General features: G+C 39.9%; 2 protein-coding genes across 2 annotated transcripts; both read left to right on the top strand.

The window, feature by feature from the left end:
* Positions 1-1,401: 1,401 nt before the first annotated feature.
* Positions 1,402-13,371, top strand: LOC101136459 (small ribosomal subunit protein mS31). Its single transcript, XM_055359939.2, is given in 6 exon segments — positions 1,402-1,636; positions 5,989-6,056; positions 6,059-6,212; positions 6,214-6,264; positions 11,446-11,586; positions 13,230-13,371. Coding segments are annotated over 5 exon segments (513 nt in total). The 5' UTR covers positions 1,402-1,451; the 3' UTR covers positions 11,501-11,586; positions 13,230-13,371.
* A 2,983-nt stretch (positions 13,372-16,354) lies between these two features.
* HNRNPA1L2 (heterogeneous nuclear ribonucleoprotein A1 like 2) lies at positions 16,355-27,711 on the top strand. Its single transcript, XM_063697628.1, is given in 4 exon segments — positions 16,355-16,427; positions 21,234-21,375; positions 26,318-26,441; positions 26,444-27,711. Coding segments are annotated over 2 exon segments (960 nt in total). The 5' UTR covers positions 16,355-16,427; positions 21,234-21,375; positions 26,318-26,404; the 3' UTR covers positions 27,367-27,711.
* Positions 27,712-27,952: the final 241 nt, after the last annotated feature.

A 27,952-nucleotide genomic window follows, 5' to 3' on the forward strand; every position in this document is an offset into this window, starting at 1 on the left:
CTGTGCAGCTTTAGTCTGGTGTGAATGTTCACTCTAAGGCAAGCCAGCTGCTCTGTAAGAAGTCCAAATATAGGCCAGGCCCAGTGGCTCACGTCTGTAATCCCAGCACTTTGGGAGGCCGAGGCGGGCCGATCACGAGGTCAAGAGATCAAGATCATCCTGGCCAATGTGGTGAAACCCCATCTCTACTAAAAATACAAAAATTAGCTGGGCATGGTGGTGCACGCCTGTAGTTCCAGCTACTCGGGAAGCTGAGGCAGGAGAATTGCTTGAACTCAGGAGGTGGAGGTTGGAGTAAGCTGAGATTGCGCCACTGTACTCCAGCCTGGAGAGAGAGAGAGACTCAAAAAATAATAATAATAATAATAAAAAGAAGTCCAAATATGCTGAGATGCCGTGCTGTGAGGAAGTGCAACCCAGCCAGGTACAAAAGTCATGGGGCAAGCCGGCGCAGTGTCTCACGCCTGTAATCCCAGACTTTGGGAGGCTGAGGCAGGTGGATCACCTGAGGTCAGGAGTTTGAGACCAGCCTGGACAACATGGTGAAACTCCCGTCTCTACTAAAAAAATACAAAAAGTAACCAGGTGTGGTGTCGTATGCTAATCTGGAGGCTGCTAATCTCCAGCTAATCTGGAGGCTGAGGCAGGAGGATAGCTTGAACCTGGGAGGCAGAGGTTGTAGTGAGTCAAGATCACGACACTGTGCTTCAGCCTGGGCAACAGAGTGAGACTTCATCTCAAAAAAAAAAAAAAAAAAAAAAAAGGTCACGGGGCAAAGGTGTGGAGAGAGATTTAGCCAGCCCCTGTTTCTTCCAGTTATTCCAGCTGAGGCATCAGATGTGTGGGTGAAGAAACCACCAGACGCGGTGGCTCACGCCTCTAATACCAGCACTTTGGGAGGCCGAGGCGGGCGGATCACGAGGTCAGGAGTTTGAGACCAGCCTGGCCAACATGCTGAAACCCCGTCTCTACTAAAAGTACAAAAAAGAAAAAAAAAAAATAGCCGGGCGTGGTGGCGCACGCCTGTAATCCTAGCTACTCAGGAGACTGAGGCAGGAGAACTGGTTGAACACGGGAGGCGGAGGTTGCAGTGAGCTAAGATCGCGCCACTGCGCTCCAGCCTGGGCCACAGAGGGAAAGTCAGTCTCAGAAAAACAACAACATAAAAACAGACTGATCATCTGTAGTTTTTGCACAACTGATCACGCCCTCCACTATCTTGTTCGGCGGTCTCGGCGGTCTGGAATCCTCCTAGGCCAGCGAACCTTACTGAACACTGGCGAGGACTCCGCCTCTAGGAATAGAATCGCGGGGTAGGTGGGGTCGTCTGGAGGTAGCTGGCTCCGCCCGGCCCGCGGGCGAGTCCGGAATACAGTTACCCACCTCAGTTGCCCACCGGAAAGCAAAGGGAGAGGAACCCGCCAGACCAGAAACGGAAGAGAGCGCGGGGGATGTGTTTGGCGTGGGGCGCACTGTTCAGTTGCTCTCCTGGATGGCTTTATGTCTCCGCGGTGTTTCTTAGAGTCTCGGCGTTTCTACCTCTTCGCACCCTTTCCTGCCACCCTTTGTCCCCTGGAAGCCCGGAGACATCAGCGGCTGCAATTTTGCTACTCGCTGCTCGGCGTGGAACTGTCAGGTACCGCAGTTCAGCACTTTTGGCTCCGCAGGTCCTCGGGCATCCCTGTGCCCCGTGCTGTACATTCAGTTATCCTCCAACTTCCTGGTGTCGATGTTATTACCTGCTGGGTTTTAGAAGCTATTGCTTTAAATCTGAGAAAAGAAAAATCCCAGAAAGATAAGATGACTTGCCCAAGGAAACATAGCGTGCGTGGAAGACAGAGCTCCAGTTACAAGCCGGGTCGCTGTGCCTCATTCGTCTTGTCATCAACTCCTGTCAGTTTATCCAAGCTCCAAAAGCGAAGTTGTTTTATCTTTTGCTTCCCAAGATTTATGTGATAGTCTCATTTCTGTTTCCTTCATTTATTCTTTAGTTCATTATTGGAAAACTTTACAGCGTGCCAGTAGTGGTCATAAACCCCAAGTAAGACAGTCTTGTCATCACGGAGCGTGTAGTTCCAGCAAGTAGACAATTCAAGTGCTGTGTAGTGAAGTAATTGCTGAGATAGTGTGTGGAAGCACAGAGTACACCATTCATCCAACAAGTAATTGCTGGAGGAGCAAATAGGGACACCTAACCATTGCAGGGGCGACTCAGGATATCCTTTCTGGAAGAAAAGTCTGATGAAATCTGAAGGACCACTGGTTGAAGTTAGCCAGGAAAGAAAACGTATTGCAGCATACTTGGTTTTGCTGTTTATCCTCCGAGTACTTTATTGTTATGAAAGCCTAATTCCACTGTGTAACTTCCATGCATAACACTCAGAAGCCAGTTAAGTACAGTGCTGAAGCAGGTTAGTAGCAGTGAAGATGGGAAGGACCAGCTGAATGGAGGAGAAAAATTGCCCAGGTAGAATTAAGGGGATGTGACATCATGGGATAATGGTAGGGTGGTCAGAGATAGCAAAGATTTCAACTGGCTGCTTTGGAGGATTATGGTATCCTTAACGTTAGCAGAAGAATGCAGATCCGGGGTTGAGAAAGATTTTTACGTATGTTATAATTTTTGGAAAACAGAAAAAATCTGTTTATGTCAGGGGGCATTTTAATATAGAAGTGTGAAAAATGGAAAATCAGTCTGAAAGGGGACGTCTTAAATGTCGTTTTGAAGGTGTTGCATTTGAAGTACTGATGAAATGCTGTCAGTGGAAACAAACTCAGGTGGGAGGTTAGGTTTAGAATTTTATGTTAGTGTTATGGAGTTACTTATACATAATTTTCCTGTAATGTAGATTGCTTTCTGTGGTATGAAAGCAGTCTTGAAAGAAAACATTGTAGTAAAGATTATATGTGAGATTCATTCCCCTGATTACCACCTTTCTGTTAAAATACCTTTACTATTGACTTTATTTTCTTTTTTTGAGACGGAGTTTTGCTCTTGTTGCCCAGGCTGGAGTGCAATGGCACGATCTCGGCTCACCACAATCTCCGCCTCCCGGGTTCAAGCGATTCTCCCGCCTCAGCCTCCTGAGTAGCTGGGATTACAGGCATGCCCCAGCTAGTTTTGTATTTTTAGTAGAGATGGGGTTTCTCCATGTTGGCCAGGCTCCAACTCCCGACCTCAGGTGATCGGCCCGCATTGACCTCTCAAAGTGCTGGGATTACAGGCATGAGCCACCACGCCCGGCCAACTTTATTTATTGTTATTATTATTACTAATTATTTTTGAGATGGAGTCTCACTCTGTGGCCCAGGCTGGAGTACAGTGGCAGGATCTTGGCTCGCTGCAACCTCTGCCTCCCTGGTTCAAGCGATTCTTGTGCCTCAGCCTCCTGAATAGCTGGGACTACAAGCGTGCGTTACCACGCCTGGCTCATTTTTATATTTTTAGTAGAAACGGGGTTTCACTGTGTTGGCCAGGCTGGTCTCGAGCTCCAGACCTCAGGTGATCCATCCGCCTCGGCCTCCCAAAATGCTGGGATTACAGGCGTGAGCCGCTGCACCTGATCAGTGTTAACTTTAAGTGTAGAATAATAGGCTGGGCGCGGTGGCTCACGCCTGTAATCCCAACACTTTGGGAGGCTGAGGCAGGCGGATCACGAGGTCGGGAGATCCAGACCATCCTGGCTAACATGGTGAAACCCCGTCTCTACTGAAAACACAAAAAATTAGCCGGGCGTGGTGGCGGGCACCTGTAGTCCTCGCTACTCGGGAGGGTGAGGCAGGAGAATGGCGTGAACCCGGGAGGCGGAGCTTGCAGTGAGCTGAAATCGCGCCACTGCACTCTAGCCTGGCGACAGAGCGAGATTCCGTCTCAAAAAAAAAAAAAAAAAAAAGAAGAAGAATTATTTTCTTAGATTGTACCACATATTGAATATTATGAGAGTCCTGTGTACTTATTATGAGGATACTAGTTTGGCAATTGTTTTTTCATTCTAATTTTAAAGTGCCTGATTTGATAGCCTCTGACGTTTTCATAAGCAGATCAGATAGTTTCAGCATTTTTTGAAATTGTCGTTTTCTCTTTCATGCAAGTATCCTTAGCCTGTGGCTACTATTTTCTGGCTTTGAGAACTTGATATAGTATTTAACCTGAGGTCTGATACAGGCTCTTGAGCTCACCTGCATCAGAAGCACCTGGGTCTTATTTAACATGCTGATTCCTGAGCTCACCTGCATCAGAAGCACCTGGGTCTTATTTAACATGCTGATTCCTGAACCCCATTCCAAACTTACAAACTAAGAATCTTAGGAATCTGTGTTTTAAGTCAGCTGCCTATGTGATTTGTATAACCTCTAGAGATTCATAACCACTGACTTAACGTCTGTGGGCAGCAGTTTGTTCTGTAAAACGAGAATAATAAAACCTATCCTTTAAGATTGTAAGGATTAAGTAACATAGGTAACATAGCTACTGTAATGTGGTCCCCTGATCAGCAGAATTAGCAACACCTGGGAGCTTGTTAGAAATGCAAATTCTCAAGTGTCTCCTGGAAACAGCTACTGAATCAGAGTAGTTTGGTGGGACCAAATAATCTGTATTTTAGCAAGGAGCATAGATACTTTCTATGGGCCAGGCACAGTGGCCCAGGCCTGTAATTCCAGCACTTAGGGAAGCCTAGGTGGGCGGTGGGAGTTCTAAGTGGGCAGATCCCAGGAGTTCATGTGCGACATGGGAAACCCGTTTCTATAAAAAATTAGTCCCAACTACTCAGGAGGCTGAGGTGGGAGGATCGCCGGAGCCCGGGGAAGTCGAGGCTGCAGTGAGCCAAGATCACGCCACTGCACTCCAGCCTGTGTGACAGAGCGAGACCCTGTCTCAAAAAAAAAAAAAAAAAAATTTCTATGCGTATTAAAGTTTGAGAAGCAGTGCTGTAGCACATCAGCTTCATATAAGTAGGGACTATGAAATTCTTATTTACTAATATATTGTCAGTACCTAGTATAGTGCCCAGCACAGAGTAGATATTCACTATATTTAATGAATGATTTTTAAATATATTATACCCTCTTACTGAAACTAACACATTCAAAGATTTTTTAAAGTTCTTTAGTAATCAAGTGCCAAAAGAGGTTTTTAACTCCACAGAATAAAACTGGTTATTTGAGTTACTTAGAATTAGGACACCTTTTGCATGAGTCTAGTATAGATGTAATCATTTGTGGTGTTCTCTTTCATAAATGTATCTAATGAGGAAAGCAAAAATGACATAGCCATCGATTATTCTCTTTTCTGTTCCATTTTAGCTTAGCTTACAAGTGGTTATGGGTTAAGTGGCATGTAGCTTGATGAGAATGTTGATCAGATTAAAACAAGACCCACTCAGTTTTTTTTAAAGTAATCTTTTTGATAGAAATTTATTTTTGTATTGTTTAATTATAACTTTTTAAAGAGGTGTTATGTTAAGATCAAGGACTTGCAGTCAGTCAGATCTGGGTTTGAGAATAATAAATTGTCATTTATTAACCTTGTCAGAGTTTTTCTACCGAACTCTGGGGTAAATGGTGGGAAGGAACAGATTTGGGAGCACCAGCACCCCCAGGCCTCCCCTGGCCACCCCAAGGAGCAGGTGATCAATATCTCAGCATACCTCTACTTATTTGTGGCACCCCAGTGTGTCTTAGGCCTTAGTGAGCAGTGAGGTGCATGACCTTAGGTAAGTTACTTCTCTGATTTTCAGTTTCCTTATCTGCAAAATGGAGACCTTAGGGAGTTAATGTGGGTATGAGAAATGTGCATAAAACATATTGCACGAGGTTGAGGCATATAGTATGTGCTAATAAATGGTAAGTTGCTGCTGCTATGGTTGTTAATAATTATAAAAAGCAAATGGAAAGGGCTTGAATTGAAAAAAAATTTAGATACACGGTTTTTTGCTTTATTAGCCTGCATTGTATTTTTCATTTTTTTTCTTTAATGCATCTTTCCAGGACAAAAAATAATATCCAAAGATATTTTGGCACTAACGGCGCTATCTGTAGCAAGAAAGTTGAGCAGTGTGAACTGTTGAGACTTCCAAGGAGACTTCAGAGAACCAAGACAGTGTAAAGGAAAACAGAGAAAAAGACTTGTTAGACATTATTAAGGGCACGAAAGTCGAATTGAGCACAGTAAATGTACAAACAACAAAGCCACCCAACAGAAGTCCACTTAAAAGCTACAACTGGCGGGCCTCAAAGAGCTTTAGGACATGCTTCAAAGAAGAGGTAAATTTAATTGTAATTTGAATGTTGTTTGAAAGTAATTTTTGAAATTCCAGTAAGCTTTTTCTTTTTGCAAAAAATGTTTTTAATACAAGTACTTGGGAGATATTGAATTAATGAAGAAAAAAATATCAGCTAATAAACACAGGGACTCTAATAATTACTTGAGAAATGCTGTAATTGTATTATATTTAAATAACAAGAGGATATCTGTACACAATCCAGTGAAAGGAAAACAGAAGTGATCTCATTGAGAATTCTACACTCTTACATACTTATCGGTGTTATTAACTGCTACTTAACTGCCTCTTTAAGCTGTTAATTAACAATATCATTTACATCTTGATTTGAAGGTAGCTTCATGTCTGTAAAGGACTCACTTATTTGAAATTTTCCATTTAAAAAAATTTTTCTGGAATAAAGTTTAGCACGTTGATTACAACTGCTCTGTATGACTTCCTGTGACCAATAACTATCCCTGCTTTCAGCTTTCCTGTCTTCCTCAGAGCATTGTAATTACTTGTGCTTGTCAAAAGAGTATTTAATTCTAAGTGCAATCAGTGATATCTTGGCATTGTGTTGTAGGTTAAATGGCAGTTTTTTTTTTAATGATACATAATGATGTATTTCAGGGATGTCATTAATTGAAGTAGTAAGGTGTGTGGCTTTAGGATACCCATCACTGACTTCCCTTATCAGAACAAACAGATAATATAGGCTTCTGTTTTCCAGAATGATTTCATATTTTAAAGGAACTTCTTGGTTTCTACATGGTATCAAAAATACCTCTGGAAAGTATAATTGGGTGATAGAGTAAGCTAATTCAGACAATCGGTACCCATAATAGGTACTTCCTCCTCGTCCTACTCTTTAGAAATAAAACAGTTACATATAAGTATGTGGAAGTAAATAACACAAACATAAAAATACATATCAAGAATGGCATTTTTAAGGCTACCAGACCTGTTTATGACCCCTCATGCCCTTTATTTTAATTTAATTAACTATTACAGAAATGGTAAAGTGAGTTGAATGCTTTGGAAAGAGTCAGTAAAGGTCACGTAAACAATTTCTTTCCAATTAGGCATGAGTGAGACAAATATACATATGCAGGAGCATCATACCCTTAGATTGCTTTGTAAGCTGTCTCACATTCTTGCCCCACTTTTCCACTTAAACCAAAATTGAAAATATTGCAGGATGGGTGCGATGTATATACAATATATGCCTTAGAACCTTTTATCAGTGGTCCTGTGTTTAAAAAAGAGGCTTTGGTCCTACATCAAAAGACTGGTGAATGAGGTGCATCTGTTTTGAGTTTTTAAAAGGTGTCTTTTAATGATTTTTGCCTCCCCTCCCCGCTTTTCAAGGACTTCCAGGATGCATGGGATTAGATGAGTCATGATCTTTGCTTCATGAGGCACTGTCATCATAACTTCATGCATAGCCTGCTTTTCTTTCTTTGTATTATATATTAAATCCCCATTGATATGGTTACCATAGTTACACTACCTCCCAAACTTAGTGTCATAAAACATTCACTCATTATGCTCACAGATTCTGTGGGTTAGCAATTTGGCTGGAACACAGTGGGGAAGGCCAGTCTGTGCTCTATGATGTCTGGGTCCTCAGTTGGAAGACTTAGAAATCTGAGGCTGGAATCATCTGAAGTTTGCCCACTCGTAGGTCTGGCAGTTGATGCCGGCTGTCAGCTGAGACCTTAGCTGAGGGTGTTAGCAGAAACACCTACATGTGGCTTTCTTTGTGGCCTGGGCTTTCTCACCACATGGTGGCTGGGTTCCAGGGTGGGTGTCTCAAGAGAAAGTGAGCCAAGAGGAAGTTGTATTTTGTTTTGTTTTGTTTTGTTTTTGAGATGGAGTCTCGCTCTGTCACCCAGGCTGGAGTGCAGTGGCGCAGTCTTGGCTCACTGCTATCTCCACCTCCTGGGTTCAAGCAGGTCTCTGCCTCAGCCTCCCGAGTAGCTGGGATTACAGGTGCCTGCCACCATGCCTGGCAAATTTTTGTATTTTTAGTAGAGATGGGGTTTCACCATGTTGGCCAGGCTGGTCTTGAACTCCTGACTTTGTGATCCACCCTCCTCGGCCTCCCCAAGTGCTGGGATTACAGGCACGCCACCGCGCCTGGCCAGTTGTATTTTCTTTTTAATGACCTAGCCTTGTAATAAGATTGGACATTACCATGTTTACCCTCTTCCACATTGATTTTCCTAGGATATTTGTTTTTACCACAACCACTTCTGAGACACCGTCTTAACAAGGATAATGTCATTGATAGGAATGGAGTAATATACAGTTGGCCCTCTGTATGCGTAGGTTCTGCATCCACAGATAACTTCTGATAACGTTTTTTAAGAAACACAGAAAAAAATACCAATTAAAAAATACAGTATAACAACTACTTATGTAGCATTTGTTATATTAGGTATTACAAGTAATCTAGAGATGATTTAAAAGTATTCGCGAGGGGCCTGGAGCAGTGGCTCATGCCTGTAATCCCAGCACTTTGGGAGGCCAAGGTGGGCAGATCACTTGAGGTTAGGAGCTGAGACCCGCCTGATCGACATGGTGAAACCCTGTGTCTATCACAAAAATACAAAAATTAGCCGGGTGTGGTGGCATGGGACTGTAATCGCAGTTACTCGGGAGGCTGAGGTGGGAGAATCCCTTGAACCCGGGAGGTGGACATTGCAGTGAGCCGAGATTGTGCCAGTGCACTCCAGCATGGGCAACAGAGTGAGACCCTATCTCAAAATAAAAAAAAAAAGTTATGAAGGGGAAAAGTATGTATTCATGAAATAGTTTTAATTACAGGATTGAATAGATTGTTAAAAGATACTTTTTTTTTTTTGAGATGGAGTCTTGCTGTTTTTTGCCCAGGCTGGAGTGCAGTGGTGTGATCTCGGCTTACTGCAACCTCTGCCTTCTAGGTTGAAGCGATTCTCCTTCCTCAGCCTCCCGAGTAGCTGGGATTACAGGTGCACTCCACAATGCCTGGCTAATTTTTTGTGTTTTTAGTAGAGATGGGGTTTCACCATGTTGACCAGGCTGGCCTTGAACTCCTGACCTCAGGTGATCCACCTGCCTCGGCCTCCTAAAGTGCTGGGATTACTGCCATGAGCCACCACGAAGACCTGAAAGATACTTTAACAAGTTCTCATTACATTGTTAAAATCTATGAAGAAAGATCCTTGTATGTAAAAATTATCTTGTTCAATGACACAGGCTCCCTACAATTTTTATTAATTAGAACTTTATAAATTATAAAGCCAGAGACTATAACTATGAAGGAAACTATTGTTATGAAATGCATGATTCTGAAAAATGAATATTCACCTATGTTCTGTGCCTACTCTGATCAAATACATATATTAAAATTTGAAAATGAAGTTTACAAGTGGTTTATGAAAGAAATAACAATGACGTGGAATACGGTTAAAGCTTTATTCACAGATAACAGTTCTGAAAGTACATTTCATTTTAACTATTATATTTCCTTTTTTCTTTTTCTTTTTTTGAGACAGGATGTTGCTCTGTGGCCCATTCTGGAGTGTGGTGGAACAATCATCACTCACTGCAGCCTCAACCTCCCAGGCTCAAGTGATCCTTCCACTCAACCTCTCAAGTAGCTGGGACTGTAGGCATGTGCCACCACTCCTGGCTAATTTTTTTTTTTTTTCTTTTTGTGGAGATGGGGTTTTGCCATCTTGCCCAGGCTGGTCTTGAACTCTTGAGCTCAAGCGATCCTCCCTCCTTGGCCTCCCAGAGTGCTGGAATTACAGGCATGAGCCACCATGCTGAACCCCTTTTTTCATTCTTCTATTTTTCTTCCATTCCTATCAGATTTTAGATCTTCCATATATATCTCAATTAAGTCCTTAAAATCTTTCTCCAAGAACTTTAGGAATTTGGGAGCTTTAATTTGAATATTAGGTAATAGATCATAATACAGAAAGCCAGGCATAATAAAATATTAATGTGGGTCCCACTTATTGAGATGGCAGTTCTCAGTGAGTTTAAAAATGTCGCAAATAGCCAGGTATGGTGACAGATGCCTGTAGTCCAAGCTACTCAGGAAGATGATGTGGGAGGATTGCTTGAACCCAGGACTTCGAGGCCAGACTTCACGACATACTGAGATCCCATCTCTTAAAAAAAAAAAAAAAAAAAAAAAGGAAACAATGTTGTATGTAGTTTACTTTCTTTTTATAATAGGATGTTTTTATATTAACTTGCTCTAATTTATTTAGGAAGCTTTTAAAAGCTTTTTCTTATGAAAAATTTAAAATATACGCAAAGTATGCAAAATGGTACAGTGAACCCCTTTATACTGTCACCCAGCTTCAACAATGATCAACATTTTACTATTCTTGTATTATATATACCTTCATCCAGTTTTCATCTCCTACTTGATAATGATTGATGGCTTTTTTTTTTCAGGTAAAATTTACATACATTAAAGTGTACAAATCTTAGCTGGAGGATTTTGACAAATGGATAAGCCCATGTGACCCACACACTTAACCAAGACACTGTGTTTCCCATTTTCACCTTCCCAGTTAGTAGCCTTCTGTCCTGAGGCAATTGCTGTCTTGATTGTTTTTTCACCTCAGATTAGTTTTGCCTGTTCTGGCACTTGACAGCAATGGAATCATACGGAATATATTCTGTGTCCAACTTCTTTCACTTGCTCTAATATCTATGAGAATCATTCATGTTGGCATGAGCTGAGTACTCTTCCATTGTTTGGATATCTGACAATTTGTTTTTTCATTCTAACAACAGACCTTAGGTTGGTTCCAGTTTGGGGCTATTATGAGTAAAGCTTCTGTGAACAGGTTAAGCTGCCTTAATATTTGCTTGCAATATATATTGTTTTTGAAATACAATAGCATCTAATTGAAAATCCCACTAATTTATAATTTTTGAGGCTGATCCCTCATCCCTCCACCTTAATATATTGTTCTGAATTAGCATTTCAAAGTTTATATAAAACTGGTACCTAATAGTTGAGAATTCCTGCTTTTGTCATATATTGAATTGAATGATACTTTTTTGATCAACAGAAAATTTTCCCCCCAAAATCATTTTGCTTTTCACTAAACTACTGGCATAATAAGCAATCTCTCTTTTTGCTTTCTCATTTGGTTTTCATTTTCTTTTTCAGAAATGAGCCCCTGAGTCCTGAGTTGGTGGCAGCTGCATCTGCTGCTCTGTTTTGACAAGCAAACAAGCCAGAACTGCTCAGGCAGCTCCGTAGCATGAGGAAGAGTCAGGGGCACAGAGAGATGGAGAGAGACCTAATTAGGTAAGTGAATCAAACCATTAGGTTAGTAATGTTTATATCTCAAAATAGGCCATTTTCATGTGGCTAGTAAGTAATACACATAATATATACCACATAAGTGGAATTTACATATAGAATATACCATATAAGTAGAATTTTAGCAATTCAAGTTTTTAGAAAACTTATGTCTTAAGTAAGATTATAGTTTTAAGAGACCAATTGAATAGTTACTTTCCTTTTAGGAAGTTACAGTTTCTTGTCCATGAAACAAGAAATGATAAATTCAGTAATGTTATTAAATATAACAGAATAAGATAGCTTTTCTGAGAAAAGTAATTTTTTTTTTCAGTTAAATAGCTTGCTGGTTTTATGCACGGTATAGCAATCTTCAGGTCTGTTTCCTTCTCTTTTTCCTCCTATTCTTATGTTTAAGCTGACATCTTTCCACTTACTCTCTTCATCTCTCATTATTTTATGCTACGTTAGACTCCTTGCTGCCTACATTGTAGTAAGTGGTAACACTGCTTCATTTTGGAGAGTGATCTAAATCTGTTATTCCCAATGAGCGTGTGTACCAGATGTATTTCGGGAAGTTAAAAGAAATGGCCATGTGTGGTGGCTCATGCCCGTAATCCCAGCACTTTGTGAGGCTGAGGTGAGAGGATCACTTGAGGCCAGGAATTTGAGACCAGTCTGGGCAGCAAAACAAGACCCCATCTTTACAAACCATAAAAAAATTAGCTGGGCATGGTGGCGTGTGCCGGCAGTTCTAGCTACTTTGGGGGCTAAGGCTGGAGGATGGCTTAAGTCCAGAGTTTGAGGCTGCCTTGAGTTAAGATAGGCACCACTGCCCTCCAGTCTGGGCGACAGAGAGAGACCCTGTCTCTGAAAGAAATTATATTTAAAAAAAAAGAAAACCATAAATATCTGTACTGTCAGTTCAGTGACTCATTTTGTTTGTGTTTGAACAAATACAAGGGCAATAAATAAATACATCTATCTTGGTTTTGAATTAGTTATTGAATATAGGTGATAGGCATACAGATACTGATTGTACTTTCTGTTCATTTTCTTGGAATAATTTTTCATGTGACACTTTTATGTTTGAAATGAATATTTCTGAAGAACATCTTTAAAAGACAAGTAAACAAAAATTGTAATGTTCTGTGTTATGTGAATGTTAATAGATGACTTTTTAAAATTTAATTTAAACATAACTTTGTATGCTGTATAATTAGTGGATAAAAATGAAATAAGAATTAAATGTTATCACTGTCCTGTTTCAGAAAGTTTATTACTGTTCTGTAGCTAAGGTTTCTTTATTTTTTTATATTTTTGGAGACAAAGTTTCACTCTTGTCTCCCCGGCTGGACTGCAATGGTGGGATTTCGGCTTACTGCAACCTCCACCTCCTGGGTTCAAGCGATTCTCCTGCCTCAGCCTCCCAAGTAGCTGGGATTACTGGTGCCTGCCACTGTGCCCAGCTAATTTTGTACTTTTAGTAGAGAGGGGGGTTTCTCCATGTTGGCCTGGCTGGTCTTGAACTCCTGACCTCAGGTCATCCACTCGCCTTGGCCTCCCAAAGTGCTGGGATTACAGGTGTGAGCCACCGAGCCTGGCTGTAGCTAAGATTTCTAATGCACTTGACCTTTTTATTATTTCAGTTTCAATAACAAAATATCAGATATGAAAATTGCCAGATGTGCTACAGCTAGAGTTAATATAAGGCCAGAGCATCAGATTCAGTTTGACCAAGGCTATGACAATTATCCTGGCCTGGAGAAGACTGCTGATCTTAGAAACAGGTATCAGGCTTTGTAGTCTGCTGGGTTTTGTTTGTATAGTTTGGTTTTACCTTGACTGTAGATTTACCTTATTGTGGGTGTGTATTATTGCTGTTGGATATGTGAGCATTATGAATGCATTTACATCTGTGTTCTTACTCTCTGTATACCACTTCCTAGAGAGGGAACCATGTGCTGGAGTTAGCCAGTCCTGCATTTTTCTATACCTTAAATCAAAATAGGCCATGCTTCGTATCTACCCATGATGAATAGGGTTCCTTTGATTTAGAATAAATAGAGCTGACTGAATTCTGAACAAGTGAGTATTTTGTGAGAAACATTATTTTTCATTTTAAATATAAATGCCTAATACTGTGTATTCATTTACCCTTTATATCTCTATACATGCTTATCTTTTGTTACACCTTAGAGAAATGACCCACCATCAACGAAAAGAAAGAAAGGCGTAGGCTGGGCATGGTGGCTCACGCCTGTAATCCCAGCAATTTAGAGGGCCGAGGCAGGCGGATCACGAGGTTGGGAGTTCAAGACCAGCCTGGCTAACATGGTGAAACCCCATCTCTACTAAAAATACAAAAATTAGCCAGACGTGGTGGTGAGCTCCTGCAATCCCAGCTACTCGGGAGGCTGAGGCAGGAGAATTGCTTGAATCTGGGAGGTGGAGGTTGCAGTGAGCCAAGATCGTGCCACTGCACCCTATAGCTTAAAATGGTAGATTATTTGTGGCTATTTGAAATTACTGAAGTTCTTAAAGATGGTGAGCCATGTCTTACATAGTTATTTTAGAATCTAAAGTTGTTCTGTATTTACATAAAGTTTCTATTCTTTCTCTCCTTTAAACCCTGAAAGTGGTAGTTGAGAAGGAGGAGCCAGATATTTGGCATGGTCTGACAAAAATTAGCTTGTCTTTTATTTATTTATTTGTTTATTTTTTTGAGACGGAGTCTCACTCTGTCGCCCAGGCTGGAGTGAAGTGGCACCATCTTGGCCCACTGCAACCTCTGCCTCCTGGGTTCTAGCGATTCTCCTGACAGCCTCCCCAGTAGCTGGGATTACAGGTGTGCACCACCATGCCCAGCTCATTTTTGTATTTTTAGTAGAGACAGGGTTTCACCATGTTGACCAGGCTGGTAACTCCTGACCTCAAGTGATCCGCCCACCTCGGCCTCCCAAAGTGCTGGGATTACAGGTGTGAGCCACCACGCCCGGCCTAACCTGTCTTTATAGCAGGATATGCTCACAGTTGGAGTGTTTTCAATACATTGTGTATTCCGTGGATTTGTTTTAAGTAAAATCAGGCACTTGAGTTAACTCCTTCTGGGTGTTAAATTAGTGATTTATACAGGAAAGTTGTAAAAGGTGGTTAGCAGTTAACACAGGAAGTTCAAGAGTTTATGGTGACTTTGGAATATTATTTGAATTACTAATTTAAAGTGATTTAGTATCTGTTACCTATTATTGAATAAAGTAGAAAGTGTTCTTGGAGTTTTACTTAAGAATATTTAACTGAGTCAGTTAATACTGGAGAAAATTTAACTGAATCATTCAGCTTGCATATAATACTGTGCAGCTACATCGGGATGGCATATTTGATTTTTAATATTAGATTTGATATTTAATATTTTAAAAATTAGGTGGCAAAGGAGAAACTAAAAAAGTAGGAAAGGGGTTCCTGTGCCTTCAGTGTGTTAAAAAGCCAGCTAAAGGGGAGTAAGGGGAAGCAATGGTGAGATGCCAAGTTGTTCACCCTGATATGACTTGGGCAGGGTCTGGGGTATCAACCCCAGACAACCCAGGCCTGGACTTATTGCTTCTGTTGGAAATTGACAGTTCACACTGGCCTTTCTCAGAATGTTGGCACTGCCACTGACTAATTCTGTGACCGGGGCACCTTTTATAGCCTCCATCAGCCTGTTTCCCCAGCTATAAAATGCTGACAGTGAAATCTAGCTTAAATGGCTTTCTTGAGGAATAGAAAAGAAACACGTATAAACTCTCTGGTACATAGTAGGTGCTCAGCAAATGTCCATTCCCTTTCTCTGTTGTGCATTCCTCTTTTGAAGTTCAGTGCTTTACCAAGGCATTTCCTCTCTGCCGTGACTTGCTTTAATCCACCATCCTGTTCACCGGACGTTCGGTTGAGAGAGAAGAATGCAAGGCACTGAGGAAAATTCTGGAGCAGAAAAGCCTTTGTTTACAAATAACTTGGGAACCTGCTAGAGGAAAACTTGTATGACTTGAAATCACATTACTTAATGTTCATATGATATTTCCATTTTTTCCGGTTCTATTTAGTAGAGAAAAGTAGTTTAGTCCATAAAAAAAGAATTTAAAATTATTTTTAAAATTAGCCCTCCAGTTTATAAACTGGATTTTAATCTGCCAGTAAGTTTATTCAAGTAAATATGTAAATTGATGCATAAAACAGTTGATTATCAAGTTTGCAAGAAAATGTTACCTGTTAACTCTGATATTAATTTCAATGGTTAAAAAGTCATGTAAAGAAAGTTAATTATTTTACAGAATGATTGCTTTATGAAAGGGAATGTTGTGATTTACCTACACAATCTTTTGTAATTATAATTTGTAATTAAACATTGCAGTGTTTCCTGCCCTTAAAAACAAGTGTTGACTCTTTTTAACAGCTTCTTTTTAGCATAGTTTTATAATTTTTCACAACATGGAGTTTTTAAAACTTAACATAAAAGGGAACAAATAAAAATTAATGCTAATTGAGCTAATCTTTTCAGTTGGATATTTTGGAAATTAAGTTGCTGTAACTGATTTGTTGTATTATGAAGCAAAACTTCAAGTGCACATTTCTGTTTTTAGTCTATCAGTCCTAAAAATGTGGCAATTTAGCTAAGATGTTTGATGTACGTCAGTAGAATTATTTTGAATTTTTACATAGAATATTTCACTTAAATTTTTTTCTCATAATTTTGTTGACAGTTTATATTCATTAAAATGTTCTTTTTTTTTAGGAAAAATATATTCAGGGGGAAAAGATGTAATAGATTTCACATTATGGCAGTTACTAAAGAAGCACGTGAACAGGTTTGTTAAGAATAACTATTTCTCAGGTAGAAAAATATTCCATCTTTTCAAGATGTCCTTAGTGTTCCGATGGTGTAATAGTTGGATATTTTAATATTCCCTCCTGTCATTGGCCTGGATTCGAATCATGAATGTGGCGGTTGTTAGAAGGAAAACTTGGGACTGTAAATTGGGAAGGCATTGAGAGACCAAAGAATAATTTGGGCAAGACCAGCTTGATGAATAGATGAGTTTACTAGGACTTACCTACTGGACATTTCTGGGCAGCTCTAGAGTCACCCTGCCTCTTATCTCTAAACTGCTTTTAAGCTTATATGCTGGCTGTTTGCCTACATGTGTGCACAATGAAACTGTTTTCCTTGATATGTTTTGAGGTATGCCCTGGGATGTTTGGGTTCTCAGGGACACCTGCTCCTCAGCTAGGCACTATGGGCTTGGCTCCCTGCCCAGCCTTCAGGGTTCAACCAACACACATATACCCTTAAGTAACCTGGTGGGAGACATACCACACTACAGTTGTTGACATTGCTAGTTGTGGTTCAGTTTCCCTCTTGAAATGTTGCATTCTGTGAGATAATGGGAGGTGAGTACTACCGATTACATGAATCCAGAGGTCCAGATTAGCCACTAATTTGGGTTAGAACATTATTAATCACCCACCATTTGCAGTGTATCTCTATGCTATTACATAAAGACATACTGGTTCCTGTCCCTAGGCAGCTTGCTATCTAGAAGAGGAGATAGCATTTATAAAATAACTTATTGAAGTGATTTAGTGATTGTTCAGGAGATGGGAAGAACATTCAAGGAATATATTTAAGAGACTTGTGTTTTTTTCTTAACACATGGTTGGTCTTTGTTCCCTATTCTTCCCCTTTTCTTTGGGTAAGAAATTTACCATTTTAAGTCTAAAAGAGAAATGAGTGTCCTCTTGCTTGGCATTAAATTTGGTTTACTAGTAAAATAAATGAAGAAACTCAGTACAAATGGTCTCCAGAGTGTAAGTGATGAGGATTTCTGATGAATAGAAGTTAGTTTTTTGGATTTTGATAGAAATAATGTTGTATATGGACTTAGGAGGCTGAGACAACAGGATGGCTTGGGATTAGGAGTTCAAGACCAGCCTGGGCAACATAGTGAGATCCTTTCTGTAAAAAAATGGAAAAAAATTATCTGGGTATGGTGGTGCATGCCTATAGTCCTAGCAACCTGGGAGGTTGAGGTGGGAGGATCACTGGAGCCCAGAATTCGATGCTGCAATGAGTTACAATTGTGCCATAACACTCCAGCCTAAGCGACAGAGTGAGACCACCTCTCAAAGGGGGAAAAAAAATGTTGTATGTGATAGATAAGTTCCTGGGCCAGCCTCCAATGACTCATTTAATCTTTCTACCAGTTACTTATATGAACTTCTGATTTTCCCTCTATTTAATAAACTATGTTAGAGGCTAGATCTCATTCATGTCTGTATACCCTATAGCATCTACTCATGTGGCTTACAGATCGTAGGAACTAGTTATCTTAATCTTAAATTCTTTTTTGAAGAAACTGTAGTATAAAATATACATCTATAAAGGAAAGTAGTGAATTCAATTGACGTTTGTTCATTAGAACTGAAGGTGAAGCTAAAAGAACAACCCCCTGTATTACAAAAACTGCATTCTGTTGTGTATGATAAAAAGGAAATGCAAAATGCATAGGGACAGTGAATCACCTCTCCCCTGCTCAAATGGTATCCTTTAAGTGTGCATCAGAAAGGAATTTTTTGTCAGGACAGCTGCTGTTGTCCAGCCAAAAGAGACACTTGGATTCTGGAAGGAGCCCGCTTGCTTTTTAAAATAAAATAATCTTATTTCTAAAACTGAAATTAGTTGGCAAGAAGGCATTTAAATTTTATGTATTTTATAAAACAGTATCAAATGATTATACTCTAGTGAGGAAAGTAGCACACAAATTTATGTAATAATTTACTCTGAAAGTACTGTTTGTGCTATACTTGCATGAGTCTAAAGAATGTTTTTTGTTTCCAGTTAAGTACAAGAATAGCAACATATGGAAACTTAAATTTAGCAATTTTTCATTGTTGTTATCTTACCATCCCAAATAATGCTGGAAATATAATTGGCATTCAGTAATTTTTTTTATTGACCGATTGAATGAGTTATTCTGTTCCATGATTCCCACTTCTTGTTCCCCACTAAGTTCTTACCACTGCTACAAAGGATATAGTCATAGGCCCTACTAGTTATCCTAGAGTCGACAGGCAGTATAGCTCAACAGAAAGAGTGTTGGTGTTGTGTAGGTCTGGATTCAAATTCCGATTCTGCCTCACTAACCTTTCCCCAACTGTAAAATGAGGGTTAGTATGTACATCTGAAGGATCAAATGAGGTCATCTGAGAAAAGTGTGAGGCACAGTGCCTGGAACATAGTACACATTTAATAAATGTTTGCAACTATTAGCAAGTGTAAAATATGATGATCCTAATGATGATGGAAAAGACATAGGTCGGTCAGTGTCCACCAAATAAAAGATAACTGAGACAATTAAGTTGTTTCACTGATGTGATTGCTCTGTAAATGTGGCTAGTTAAGCCTAACAGTTGTGATAGTTACCCAGTATCAGATGAACTAGGCCAAAATACTTAATATCTGCCAGTCAGTATGTGGTTAGACACATCTCTGCACATAAAGGCTCATAGAAACCGATTCAGAAAAAGCAAATAGATAAAATAAGGCTTACCCAGGTGGAAGAGTAAATGAGCTATTTGTTGACATGCTTTAGGGGGCTTGACAAAAGTGTGTAAACAGGTAGAGTGGAGGATAAATCATATGCAATGTACACCTCTAGCCCAGAAAGATAAAAAATGTTTGAAAAAATAATTAAGGATGAAAAATTAGGGGAAAAAGTAGCCAAGGGATAGAGAGTGATATTCATTTTCTTTTTACAACTTTATTAAGGTATAATTTGTGTGCAAGGAACTGCACACATTTAGAATATATAACTTGACTAGTTTTGACAAATAGATACACCCATGAAACTGCCACTTAGAAATCTGAACATTTTCATGTCCTTTTGCAACACACACACACACACACACACACACACACGCACACAATGCAGGCAACCACTGATCTGCTTTCTGTTAAAATAGATTAAGTTGCATCTCTTAGAATTGTACATAAATGAAATCACACAGTACGTACTCTTTTGCATCTGGCTTGTTTCACTCAGCTAATGATTTGAGATTCATCCATGCTGTAACATGTACTAGTAATGCATTTTTATTACTGAATAGTATACAGTTGTATGGCTGTATTACTGTTTTTTTTGTTTTTTTTTTTTTTTTTTTTTTGAGACGGAGTCTCGCTCTGTAGCCCAGGCTGGAGTGCAGTGGCGCGACCTCGGCTCACTGCAACCTCCACCTCCTGGGTCCCGGTTGAAGCATTTCTCCTGCCTCAGTCTCCCGAGTAGCTGGGATTACAGGCACATGCCACCATGCCCAGCTAATTTTTGTATTTTTAGTAAAGACGAGGTTTCATCATGTTGGCCAGGCTGTTCTTGAACTCCTGACCTCGTGATCTGCCCGCCTCGGCCTCCCAAAGTGCTGGGATTACAGCTGCGAGCTACCGTGCCTGGCTGATGTATTACATTTTTGTACCTATTCACCTGTTAGTGGACATTTGAATTGTTTCCCAAATTACAACCCACATTTGGCTATTACAAAGAAAGCTGCCATGAACTTTTGTGTACAAGTCTTTGTGTGGACATGTATTATCTCTTGGGTAAATATCCAGGGATGAAATAGCTATGATGAGTAACAGATGTATTTTTAACTTTTTAAGAAGCCATCAAGCTGTTTTCCAAGATGTTTGTACCATTTTACGTTCCCAGCAGCAGTAACTGGTGGGAATATGGCTCATTTTCAAAAGATGATCTGAAATTTCAAAAGTAAAAAAGTTATTGAAACATGTAATATGATGGTGGTAATTAGCCAACTCACAGGGTTGGTTGTGCGGATTAAATGTACTAATGCATAAAAAACATTTAAGCACAGAGGAAGTACTCAGTGTTCATTAGCAGTTTTATTGTTATTCTGTTGATCTAACTTCTTTGGTTGTTAACAGTAGTACATTAGTGACTAATTTTGATAGAGTTAAAATAAACAGTCTAGAATTTAAAAATAAGTCACATATTGTATAAAAAATATTCATATTCATAAAAATACCTTTAAACAAAATACAAATTTTTTTTTTTTCCAGTAGAAGGGGTAGTGATTACCTGGCATTGTTGTAAAACCAAAGTTAAGCTTGCCATTATTGTAGTTATAGTCTTTATTTATTTATTTTTTGAGACAGAGTCTGGCTCTGTCACCCAGGTCGGAATGCAGTGGCCTGATCTTGGCTTACTGTAACCTCCGCCTCCTGGGTTCAAGCAGTTCTCCTGCCTCAGCCTCCCAAGTAGCTGGAATTACAGGCACACACCACTGTGCCCAGCTAATTTTTTGTATTTTAAGTAGAGATGGGGTTTCACCATGTTGGTCAGGCTGGTACTGAACTCCTGACCTCCCCACCTTGGCTTCCCAAAGTGCTGGGATTACAGGCACGAGCCATAGTGCCTGGCCTAGTTATAGTCTTTAATATAATTTTTGTTGCCGTTATCTCTCAGTGAGTAACTTTTTATTATATACTGTAATTATGAGTGTCAAGGTATTAAAAATACACGATCAATTCAGGATTGGTTATAACATTTTTTAAAAAGATATTTACATTGACTTGTTCTTATTTAAAATGTCTTACTATACAGACACATCACCTTCACTTTGGGATATGGAATTTGATAAGCAGTTAGCCACAGAATATGAACAACCCCTTTAGAATGAGATTGAAGAACTGATCCAGGGGACAAAAGAGGGGAAACTGGGAGTTCCCAATTAATAATGAAGCAGGTAAGTGTTAATTCCAGGGGTTATAAAATTCATTCATTGAGATTATTTCTGCCAGATATTCACTTTTAGAGTGTAGATACTTACATGAATTTCAAAACACTGTGTAGATATCTTCGCGGTGTCCTAAAGACAGTTAGTTGCAGCAGAGTCCATGCAATATAATAGAATTTTATGAAATTCAAAAACCAAATTTTGAATATACTTTCTTAGCTCTAATGGCGATAAAACTATAAAGAAAATGATCAACATAACGCGGTATTTCAGGAAGTCAGGATAATTGAGTAGGGACACTCAGGGGCTTCGACAGTACTATCATTCTGTTCCTCAAGTTGGACGGCAGGTTCACAGGTGGTCATTTCATCATGCCTTTCTGTTGTTTTATGTTGTATATATTATACTATACGTTATCCATATTATAATTACACATATTCTTTTGTTTGTAACAATGTTTCATAATATTTCAAGGAATGAATGGAAATGGGCACATAATGAAGATATGCAGTGCCTAGCCATCAGTAGAGTCCCAGCATTATCAGATTCTAAGATAATTCTTATACAGAAACAAGCAAACAAAGGGCATGTTGTCTAGAATGAAAAGACCATCCATATTCTAATAAACTGAGACAATCAAATAGGGAATCCCTCTTTTAAGGATGGTATTTGTTATATGCTTGGAAGTGTTTTGAAGTAGAAATTGGTTGTAAATAAATCTACTCCTTGTTAATAGGAAAGTATAAGCTTGCTTTTGATGTCCCTGTTATCCCTACCAAGAAATTAAAAATCCTGGAGGTTAGTATTGCTTATGAACTCACTTACTTGCTTATTAATGACAGGTGCATTTGCCCTCTTAGGGGATGACCGTGGGTATTTTAAAAGATAAGAAGTTTGCTGAGAATTCCTTAAATTTTTCTAATTTTTACTAGCCAGTGAGGACATTGTCCCTTTTTTGCAGGTAGCTTTGAAAGATGATACCTCCACAGTTGAGACCATGTTGTTAAAACATCCTTCATTTAACCATTTACACATTTGGTTCTAAAGAATGTATTATCCTTAGATTCTTGGTTCTAAAGAATGTATTATCTTAAGATTCTTGTCTTACCACGATTCTTAAAATTTCTCTAAAACTTGCTGAGGTAATCAGCTTTAAATTCTATAAATACAGATAACAAAACCCTCTTAATCCTAAAGGTGCTTTTAAAGTTCATGCATTTATACATGTATGCAAATTGCCTATTAAATTGGGAAGATTTCATTCTAAGTAACCAAATCTTAAGGAGCTAAAGCTAACCTGCTTTATAAAATATATTAATTCCAGGACTAAGCAATTTCTGAAAACAGACTTATTTACTGTGCTGCTTAATATTTCCTCAAACTAGAATACAAGTGATGGTGGCAGAGGGAGGAAGTAACTCATACTAGGAGAAACAAACAGCTGCTGGAATATGCTTGTGGTTTAGAGCTTCTTTTAAAAATCCTGTCAGCTGCAAAGGAAAGGAAGGACTAATATTTTCCACGAGGTCAGTAACATCTTTATGAAGATGCTCCTTTTGAATGTGGTACAGAAAGTTGGAAAACACTTAGGCATGGTATCTGGCATAGTGCCCCTTAGGGAGCACTTCACATGCAGACGGTCCGGGGCTTAGGATGGTTTAACTTAGAATTTTTTGACTTTATGATAGTTGCAAAGGCGATGCACATTCAGTAGAAAGCGAACTTTGAGTCCCCATAAAGCTATCCTGTTTTTCATGTTTAGGACATTGTTCCCATAAATTCATGAGCTATTCAACCCTTTATAATAAAAAAGAATTTGTGTTAGATGATTTTGCCCAAATGTAGGTTAATGTAAGTGTTCTGAGTACGTTTAAGGTAGGCTAGTCTAAGCTCTGATGCTCAGTAGGTTAGGTGTATTAAAGACGTTTTGACTTACGATGTCTTCCCCTCCCAATAAACCCATTGTAAGTCAAGAAGCACCTGTAGAGGTCTGCCTTTACCAATTTCAGCTGCGACAAATTTAATGTTCCTGTATTGCTTTTAAATTGGAGAGCAGCGGCAGGTCTGAAACAAATACTGCAGTTAGCTTTGTGTTCTTCAGTATTTATTGAACAGTTCAGAGGGCAAGGAAGCAAAGAGAAGTGCTCTGAGTGTGTCTTTGCTTGCCAGCTCCTGAACTTTTTAACAGTTCTACAGTGGCCTTCCTGTATTTTTCTCTCGTTTTGTGTGTTCTCTTGTCTTTTTGTTGACCCTGTCTCAAAAAAAAAAAAAAAAAAAAAAAAAATCAAAACTATCCCTTGGGAATACATAATGTTTGTATATGGAAACCCTCATGCCTTTCTTGCTACCTGTAGGATAAAGTCCAAAATCCTTAGCTTAACATTCAAATTTCTCCATCAAACTGGGTTCCTAGGCCAACTATTTCAGAGTTAATGTTGTTCTTGGTTTTTTTTTTTTTTGAGATAGTGTCTCACTCTGTTACCCAGTCTAGAGTGCAATGGCACAATCTTGGCTCACTGCAACTGTCACCTCCCAGGGTTCAAGCAGTCCTCTCACTTGGCTCACTGCAACTGTCACCTCCCAGGGTTCAAGCAATCCTCTCACTTCAGCCTCCTGAGTTGCTGGGACCACAGGCCTGCACCATGCCTGGCTAATAGATGTGTGTATTTTTGTAGAAAGGGGTTTTCACCATGTTTTCCTGTCTGGTCTCCAACTCCTGGGCTCAAGGGATTCACCCCTCCTTGGCCTCCCAAAGTGGTGGGATTACAGGCGTGAGCCATTGCACCCAGCTGATGTTTTTCTTAAAATGCAAATTCTTTGGTTACACCCCATACCTACTGAATTTGTATCTCATGGGAAAGCTGTACAGTTTGTATTTTTAACTAGTATTGTTTATTTCTTGCTACTCAGAGTGGTCCCAAATTAGCATCTACATCACTGGAAACATTTTAGAAAAATAGAACTCCAGGCCCTGCTCCAGACCTAATGAATCAGAATAATATAGACATTCAAGTTAGAAAAGCTCTAGGTAATCTTAATGTACACTTGGAAGTTTAAGAATAACTGATCTGGCCCCAACCTGTCATTTTAAGTTTGTCCCTCAATGTTGCTCTACATTTATTCATTCAACCGACATGTATTGGGTAAGGTATCAAGGATGTCTTCACATAGTCATGGAACTCTTAGTACAAAGTTGACAGAATATAATGTCTGCCCTCCAGAGACACACTGGGGTTAACCAGTGAAGTTGCTTACTGCTGCGGGTGACCAGCCAGTGGCTCTCACCATCCATTTAGACTAAAGGGATCAGTATTTTGGGCACACCCATAACCATTCATAGTACATTAGTTGGGGAGCTCTGCCTTATGTCCTGGTATTTCTTAAGATTCCTTTCTTGGCTCTCTTCCCACTGCACATGCTCCTTTGACAATCTCATTTACTTCCATGGCTCAGTCACATCTGATATCCACGTCCAATCAATCATGCAGCCCAGGTAATTTACCTCCTCAAAAGCTTTTAATTTGTCATTTGTCTTCATGTTTCTACCTTAGTTTAAGTTACCATCATTTCTTACAAGGAATATGCAAACTTCTGAACAGGGTTTACAAGGACCAGCATGATCTGTCCCGATATTACATCTTAACTCTCTGTAGCCCTAACATAATCTAGTCATCAACTCCTGAATAAGACATGGCTGTCAGTACTTGGCCTCTCCACACCAAATCATTGACTCAAGATTGTTTATTAAAGAAGGACCTGTGATGCTGTTGTCATTGTCCTTAACCTGTAAACTTGCTGCCTTCCTCACTTTCCATTTATTCTTTAACCCTCTGTAGTACTGCATTTGACTTATTACCCTGAATTTGTTGTTACAAAGGTCACTAAGAGTAACCAATTTCCATATTGCTGAATCCCATCCTTCTCTTCCTGGACCTCTTGATCAATTGATAACCTTTCATAACTCACTTTTCCTCTAAACTCTCTATTGCCTTCAGTTTTGCCCAATCTGAAGTGCCCAACTCTCCTATCCTGCTTCTGTAATATTTTCCCCCTTTTACCATGTAAAAAATAATTTCCTGATGTTCCCTTTGGGTTGCTCCAGAGACTTTTTCAAAGATTGGAGTTCTCCCAAGTTTTGTCTAAAGGTCACTGTTCTTATTCTCTGTTTTCAACTTGTCTGCTTCCAATCTGTTCTCCCCAATGCAATAGGAGTGTCAGTCTAATTATGTCAAGCCTTCAGTAGTTTTTTAAATCTTTTCAGATGGAGTTGAGGCCCTATGTGGTCTCACCTCTTCTTTATCTCACCAGCCTTATGATCAAATTCTGCACTCCCAGACATAATAGCAATTAGAATAAGAATGTTTTCAATTGCAAGAAGCAAACAGAAAAACCCAACTCAAAATTATTAAATAATACAAAACAAAAAGTCAGGAGTTTGGAGGCTTCTGGGTTGGTTAACTCAGGAGCTCACTGGTATCACTGATGAACTAGGTTTCTCCATCCTTATGCTTTCACTTTCCTTGGGATATTGGTTTGGTCTTCCAGGATGGCTATTGCTAAAGGTAGCTGCAGTAATTTATTCTGTGTTTCTGTTTATCAATAAGGAGACCTTTCCCAGAATCCCTGAGCAGACACCTCATGCATGGCCCAATTGGCTAGATTAGTTATATACCCCTTCTTAAACCATATTGTTTGCCAATATGGCCAACAATGTGGGGTTGGGGATCCCAACAATGTGGGATGTGGGATTACCACAAATGACTTAGTCATGTGCTGGAGAAACAAAATTAGGGCTTCACAGCAAGGAAGAAGGGAGGAATGAAGTATCCTACTGTTATGTATACTTGTCCTTCTTCCTGTACATACACTAAAAAATGTTCAGGCCCATATGAAAAATGTATTTATTTCCCAAAGAGAATCAGCCAGAATCTCATCCAAATACTCTATCCAGCTTCATGTCTAAGATCTCTGGTGGACTTTTTCTGCCTGTGGACGCCACTGAAGAAGCATCGTTAAAGTCTCTCTTCACCCTGCCGTCATGTCTAAGTCAGCATCTCCAAAAGAGCCCGAACAGCTGAGAAGCTCTTCATTGGAGGGTTGAGCTTTGAAACAACCGATGAGAGCCTGAGGAGCCATTTTGAGCAATGGGGAATGCTCACAGACTGTGTGGTAATGAGAGATCCAAACACCAAGCGCTCCAGGGGCTTTGGGTTTGTCACATATGCCACTGTGGAGGAGGTGGATGCAGCTATGAATACAAGGCCACACAAGGTTAATGGAAGAGTTGTGGAACCAAAGAGAGCTGTCTCCAGAGAAGATTCTCAAAGACCAGGTGCCCACTTAACTGTGAAAAAGATATTTGTTGGTGGCATTAAAGAAGACACTGAAGAACATCACCTAAGAGATTATTTTGAACAGTATGGAAAAATTGAAGTAATTGAAATCATGACTGACCGAGACAGTGGCAAGAAAAGGGGCTTTGCCTTTGTAACCTTTGACGACCATGACTCCTTGGATAAGATTGTCATTCAGAAATACCATACTGTGAAGGGCCACAACTGTGAAGTTAGAAAAGCCCTGTCAAAGCAAGAGATGGCTAGTGCTTCATCCAGCCAAAGAGGTCGAAGTGGTTCTGGAAACTTTGGTGGTGGTCGTGGAGATGGTTTCGGTGGGAATGACAACTTCGGTCGTGGAGGAAACTTCAGTGGTCGTGGTGGCTTTGGTGGCAGCTGTGGTGGTGGTGGATATGGTGGCAGTGGGGATGGCTATAATGGATTTGGTAATGATGGAAGCAATTTTGGAGGTGGTGGAAGCTACAATGATTTTGGCAATTACAACAATCAGTCTTCAAATTTTGGACCCATGAAGGGAGGAAATTTTGGAGGCAGAAGCTCTGGACCCTATGGCGGTGGAGGCCAATACTTTGCAAAACCACCAAACCAAGGTGGCTGTGGCGGTTCCAGCAGCAGCAGTAGCTATGGCAGTGGCAGAAGATTTTAATTAGGAAACAAAGCTTAGCAGGAGAGGAGAGCCAGAGAAGTGACAGGGAAGCTACAGGTTACAACAGATTTGTGAACTCAGCCAAGCACAGTGGTGGCAGGGCCTAGCTGCTACAAAGAAGACATGTTTTAGACAAATACTCATGTGTATGGGCAAAAAACTCGAGGACTGTATTTGTGACTAATTGTATAACAGGTTATTTTAGTTTCTGTTCTGTGGAGAGTGTAAAGCATTCCAACAAAGGGTTTTAATGTAGATTTTTTTTTTTTTGCACCCATGCTGTTGATTGCTAAATGTAATAGTCTGATTGTGACGCTGAATAAATGTCTCTAAAAAAAAAAAAAAGATCTTTGGTGGAATCCGTAGGCTGCTTTTTCATCTGGTGGCTGTGGCTCTCTGGTGTTTTGTCCTCAACAGCCACATTTAATATGAGCACTGGGAAGAAGACTCTTTCTAAGGCTGCTCAGCTTTAGAGTACATTTCTTGATGGTGTGAGCTTGGTGTCCTGTCTCAGAGTCACTAGTTTCCCAGCCCGAAACAGTTGTGTCTCAATGCCCTCCATCCTGCCTTTTCCACCCGGCCAGTT

The sequence above is a fragment of the Gorilla gorilla genome, chromosome 14, assembly GCF_029281585.2.
Source record: "Gorilla gorilla gorilla isolate KB3781 chromosome 14, NHGRI_mGorGor1-v2.1_pri, whole genome shotgun sequence".
Classification (NCBI taxonomy): domain Eukaryota; kingdom Metazoa; phylum Chordata; class Mammalia; order Primates; family Hominidae; genus Gorilla; species Gorilla gorilla.